General features: G+C 29.4%; 1 protein-coding gene across 1 annotated transcript; it reads left to right on the top strand.

The window, feature by feature from the left end:
- Positions 1 to 416: 416 nt before the first annotated feature.
- On the top strand, positions 417 to 5,409 carry LOC133794149 (endonuclease 4-like). Its single transcript, XM_062231345.1, has 9 exons — positions 417 to 720; positions 872 to 1,052; positions 1,890 to 1,997; positions 2,780 to 2,835; positions 3,008 to 3,091; positions 4,059 to 4,151; positions 4,262 to 4,329; positions 4,889 to 4,962; positions 5,084 to 5,409. Exons 1-9 carry the CDS (start codon positions 607 to 609, stop codon positions 5,203 to 5,205), a joined length of 900 nt encoding a protein of 299 aa, XP_062087329.1. The 5' UTR covers positions 417 to 606; the 3' UTR covers positions 5,206 to 5,409.
- The last annotated feature ends 1,244 nt before the right edge of the window (positions 5,410 to 6,653 follow it).

Here is a 6,653-nt window from a genome sequence, read left to right as displayed (position 1 = left end):
AATTGATAAAGATGATATGTGTATGTTTTATTACATATGAAATATTATTTATCATTATTGATAATGTGTGATTTTATAAAATTATTTTTTATAGCTAAAATGATAATAATTTAATAAACCTAAGAACAAATTTAAATAAACATAAGTGGTACTTATGTGTTGAAATATTATATTTAAGGTAAAAAAATATAATTTAAAAATATTTATTTTAGCAATAATATAAAAATAAAAAATATTACTAAATTCTTTTTAGTCAATTTATAAGGAGTATTATGGTCATACAAAGCCTACAACATTTTCTCTTCTATATTTTCTCTCCAATTTAGAGAAATTTTTTTTAGTGTGGTCCCATTACTTTTTTTCCCTTCATTTTTCTTTCATTCCTTATTTTCTCTCTTACCAAACCACCATTCTTTTTATCTTCTCTCCAATTTTCTCTCCTTTAACAAACAAACAAAGGCTTAGGGAAGGAGATGGAGTAGAGAGTTACAGTACTCAACACTAACATATATCATCTATATAAAAGCTTACCCTAACTGCTTTGTGTACATACCTCAAAACAAGCCCTAGTTCTGAATAATATAAAATATTTGGTGGCTACCAAATATGTACCAGGGGTCAGAGTCAGTGCTGCTAAGGAAACTTGTGTTTCTGGTCTTGATTCCAGGAATTCTGGGATGGGGACCTGAAGGTCATTATGCTACTTGTAAGATAGCAGAGGTGAGTATAATGAGATCTATATATAATAATGTGCAAGATAAGATGATGATGATGATGATGATGAAGAAAATGTTTCACTTGCAGAATGGTAAAAAGTGTAAATAATTTTGCGTTTTGTTGCGTTGTGTTGTGTTGTGTATAATATCATCAGGGTTATCTGAGTGAGGAAGCAGCGAGTGCTGTGAAAGAATTGCTCGGAGAATCAGCTACAGCTAAAGGAGACCTTGCATCGGTGTGCTCGTGGCCTGATGATATTCGCAAACAATATCCATGGAGCGCTGCTTTACACTTCGCTGATACACCCGATTATGTCTGTAACTACGATTACCAAAGTAAGTATTTCTATATATATACATAGCGATTATAATGCATCAATTTGTTTTTATAATACTAGTACATTTTTTTTTTATATTCTGTATTTGGATTGATTTAATTTTAAATTTTTTATATGACGGTGTATATTATAGATATTTAGAATATTTTACAGATTTTCAAAAAAATTTAAATAAATTATAGTATCAAAAACAAGATTCAAATAGCTTCTTACATACGTGCTTATTTTTTTATAAATGTGTAAAAATCAACTATTTAAATATTGTTTTTATCACTATAAATAATTTAGAATTTTTTAAAAATTTACAAAATATTTTAAATAATTACAATATATACCGTCATAAATCATCTAGAAATCACAAACTAGTTTGACAAATAGTGTAATATATATATATATTTCTCTTGCCTTTTGTTTCCACTTTTTGGTATTTTAGTAAAATAGAGTGAAGTTCTACTCCATATTTTAAGAACTTTTTCTTCATCTAAACAAAAATAACACAAATAAAAAAATATTTCCAAGAAAGGGTTTTAGTGTCTTAATTACTGTGCACTGTAAAAAATATTTCATTGAAGATGCTCAGAACTAACGTACAATAGCAATAATACTAACAGCTGATTTGATAAGTTATATTATATATATATATATATATATGCATGTACAATGTGATGATAAATAAAAAATTGTGAGTTGTCCCAGAATATATTCAAATATATATTTACAAAAATATTTATGGGGAAATGGGGTGAATAATGAATTAATAAATCTTGGAAGCTTGTCCTTGTCCTGAGTAAACTAAGGAAATTAATATCTCTGTGTTTATACAATAATAATATAGGAGACTGCGTGGACACTTTTGGGAATAAAGGTAGATGTGTAACTGGGGCAATTTTCAACTACACAAAGCAGCTATCTGGTTATCAAAACTCCATCGTCCAATCAAAATGTGAGTATCTCTCTCTTATATCTCTGGTGGAACAAATATATATATACATGGGAATTTTATGAACCTAGCTTCACTTTAAGTCTTATTGTTGAGGTTCTCAGCGTTTTCGATCCGTGAATAATTTTTGGCGCGATTTTTTTTTATGACCGTATATATTGTAGATATTTAGAGCATCTTGCAAATTTTCAGAAAATTCTGAATAGTTTACAGTACCGAAAACTAGGTTCAAACATGTTGTTGCACACGTGACTAATTTTTTTTATGCGTGTGGAAATAAACATGTTTGAACATAGTTTTCAGTATTGTAAACTATTCGAAATTTTCTGAAAATTTGCAGGATGCTCTAAATAGCTACAATATACACAGTCATAAAAAAAAATCGTGCCGAAAACTATTCACGGGTCAAGAAACACTGAGAACCCTGCCGGTAGAGCTCAAAGTGAAGCCCCTATAAAAGAATTGTCCTATATATATATTTAGAGTTTCTAGACAAAATGATCTAGTCTTTATAGTTATTTGGTACTCTAGTCTAATTTTAATAATATTTTGCAAAATAGTCTCTCATAATTTAGACAGCTAGTCAAAAATTTTAAACACCTGGTCGAAAAATTTAGACAACTCATCGAATTTTATACGGAGGTTATTTTGCAAAAACATATTAAAAATAGAACAGAGTACAAAATCACTTAAAAAAGAAAAGAATATTTTCACAAATTTATCATGTATTTATATAAAACAATTAGATTCTAATATATATGGTGTGCCTTTTCTTGTTTTGGCAGACAATTTAACTGAGGCACTTATGTTCTTATCTCATTTCTTTGGGGATGTCCATCAGGTTTGCTTTTCCTAATTAAAATTTCTTTACAAAAATACAGAGTATATAACATATGAAGAAATAGTAATTGATGCTTTTAATTAATGGGTTGTAAATATAAATAAATTTGGTGATAGTTGATTATAATAATAAAGTAACAATAATTTCTGAAGTTGGTGTTGTATGTTGTCAGCCTCTTCACATGGGTTACCTTGGAGATTATGGTGGTAACTTAATAGGAGTACAATGGTACGAAAGCAAGACAAACCTCCACAGGGTAAGGAGGGATTGATTGTTTATGATTTCACTCATGCATACAACATAGGATGAGTTGCATTTTTTTCAACTAGTTCATGGGTAGTACTCATGACATTGATTTGGTTTTGTTCAATATATGCATATTTATATATATATAGGGTAATTTTTTGGTAGGGCTCTCAAAAAGAGCTCTATAGGGTTATTTTGTGTTTCTCAACCTTTAAACAGTTTTCGGCGCGATTTTTTTTATGACCATGTATATTGTAGTTATTTAGAGTATCCTGTAAATTTTCAGAAAATTCTGAATAATTTACAGTGCCAAAAACTAAGTTCAAACATGCTATTTTCCACGCGCATACAAAAATTAGTCATGCGTGCAATAATCTGTTTTCGGTACTGTAAATTATTCGGAATTTTCTGAAAATTTGCAAGATGCTCTAAATAACTACAATATACATGGTCATAAAAAAAAATCGCGCCGAAAACTGTTCAAAGGTTGAGAAACACAAAAGAGCCCTACGGTAGGGCTCTTTTTGAGAGCCCTACCAAAGAAACCCTATATATATATATATATTGAACGACTTCGGTGTTGATAAAAGTTTATTTCGGTACGTGGATAGTTATAAACTCTGATTTTTCATTACGACAGTGTAAATTGTAGTTTAGAACATTCTTCAATGTTTTAAGAAATTTTGAATAATTTATGATGCCGAAAACAAGATTCAAACAGTTTGTTACATGCGTGCACTAAAAAACAGACACTGAATTATAATATTTGAGCATTATTTTCGGTATCGTAAATTATTCAGAATTTCTTGAAAATTTGTAAAATGTTCTAAATGACTACAATATACATTGAGATAGCGAAAAATTAGAAATTATAACTATCTACTTGCCGAAACCAACTTTTGTCAACTCCTGTGAACAAAACATTCTCATCATAGTATTCTTTTCCTATATATATATATATATTTTTTTTTTTTCAGGTATGGGATGACAAGATCATTGAATCTGCTTTGAAATCATTTTACAATTCGGACCTTTCAACCATGATACAATCCATTCATAAAAAAATCCAAGTACGTTAACATTGCTCTCTTCTTCATATAATTAATAATATAGTTTTACTTGCTATTAATCGATCTTCTGTTCTTACTTGAAACATGTATGATTTCTTATATGGCTATAGGCTGGTTGGTCTAATGCTGCCTCATCGTGGCGAGTATGCCCAAATAATGAAACTGTTTGTCCAAATCAGTAAGTCTTGTTATGTTGATCTTTTTATTTCTTTCTATAATAATGAGACTATAAAGTTTTTAAGTAGTGAAGAATTATCTCTCTTTTTTTTTTCTTTAGTTATTTTGTACTTTGTTTTAATTTTGATAATTTTTTGCAAAATGACATCTGCCTAAAATTCGACTAGTTGTGACTTGCTGTATGAATTTTTTAACTACTTATCTAAATTATGATAGGTCATGTTGCAAATAATTATTAAAATTAAGTTAGAATGCAAAATGACTTTAAAAAATAGATCATTTTGCTAAGAGATTCTTAGAGCATTTACAATGCTAGCACTTTCCAATGTTGCCAAAAAAATTAAAATATTAATACTTTTGTATTCTTTTTCATTTACATAATCAAAAATATTTTTATTAAAATAAAAAACAAGTTGGACAACGTTGCCAACTTTTGATACTCTCTCTTAGCAATAATCTGATTTGGAGACCCATTTTTCTGACTTGGGACCAACAAATAACTATGTGAACCCTTCTAGCTTCAGCATTGGAATTGCTCTTACTGCTATCATTTTTTTCAGGTATGCCTCTGAAAGCATTATCTCAGCTTGCGAGTATGCTTACACAAATGTCACGGCAGGCACCACACTTGGAGGTATAGATTTTTCACTATTGTGATTAATAGAACCTTAGACGACCATCAAAGTTGGTCATTTAAATTTCATTTATTAATTCCTTGATTATATAACATCATTTAATTCTTTTTGTTTTTGTAGATGAATACTTTCTTTCTCGGCTTCCTGTTGTGGAGAAGAAGCTAGCCCAAGGTGGGGTTCGATTGGCTGCTAGCCTCAATCGAATCTTCTCCCCTCGAGCACAACTAATTGCTCAGTATTAAAGATATGTGGAAATTGTGGACTAATTATTAGTAAGAAATTGAGGTTTAGTCTTCAGTGTTTGGCTTCATAATTGTGAGTGGTCGTTTTGACCTTGTTTGTTTGTTTGTTATTGCCTGATCAGCTTCCCTTGGTTGTGTTTTGGCTGGAGTTGTACTCCATACTCAAGAACTTTATCAATAACATTAATAACTTATTAGACTATATATTTTGTTATTGTAGTTCATTTTCACTTTTAAAACATATTGCTACTGCCAACCATGTTATAGAATTGTGTTATTCGGCTTCTGTTAATAATTTAACATCTTTGAATTCGGTATTAAATAAAAAGTGTTGTTATTTGACACATTAAGGTACCTAACACCACATGAGTTGATACCCTATAATTGGTTAGTCATACCTCGTAATAAAAGGGATAACTTGAGAAGTACCCAGATTTAGGATTAGTTAACCAAAAATTGCTACTAATAACATTTAGTTGAATATTACCCACTTTTTTAATCACATTTCCCATATTACCCTTAAAACACTACTAGAAGTCTAATGTAAAAATCTCAATTTTTGCCTTTGTCGTGCTATTTACTTCCCTCTTTAAATAATCTTTTACCAGCTCCACTAGTTCAATATGAAATGAGAGGGATATAATAGGTATGTTAATGAAATATTGGGTATTAAGGTCAAAATCTAAAATAATGGGTGAAAATGAAAGAGGTTCCTTTAAATTGGTTACCACATCTAAGTTCTACCTATTAAAATCATATGTCTGGGACCCAATATTTGAATTACACTAATAGTGATATACTACATCTTTATGGTGTTGGACACCAGTGATACCCCTTAGCATTTTTCTTAAAAAAATCACTCTTATATATATTGTCCTTTTTACAACATAAATAAATTGTAAAATTTCTGGGAATTGACTATTCAGCCTGATTTGTTTTTGTGGAAATAAACTCACAACTCGAAATTTAATCTCTAAAACAATCAACATTGAGCTAATTAATGAAATATATATATATATATATATCTTATCCTATTGTGAGTGTTCTAGAGGATAGAGCTATTATATTTATTTCAATGTCCTTAATTATTAGAAGATGATGTCACTTAACAAGAATGTAACATTGGCAAATGACATTGATGTTGAAAATGATCTTATCATGTTTTCACAAGCTATGAAATTGTGTTAATGATTAACTTTACAAGATGGATAATGCTTAATATCATTATAACTCATTTCTAAGAAAGAGGTGACAAAGACAACCAGAAAGGTTCTTGTGTAAGATAGCAAAAAAACATTTTTAAATCTCTCTCTCTCTCTCTCCATACTATCCGTATTTTTTGTAATTTTTTTTAGATTCGGTATTTTTAGTATTTTTTTTTAATATCTGAGGTATTTTTGTGTATTTTGCTTAATTAAACACTATTGCCAAACACAGAACTATTAAGA

The sequence above is a fragment of the Humulus lupulus genome, chromosome 8 (genome assembly GCF_963169125.1).
Source record: "Humulus lupulus chromosome 8, drHumLupu1.1, whole genome shotgun sequence".
NCBI lineage: Eukaryota > Viridiplantae > Streptophyta > Magnoliopsida > Rosales > Cannabaceae > Humulus > Humulus lupulus.
This window is presented reverse-complemented; position numbering and strand designations above follow the sequence as displayed.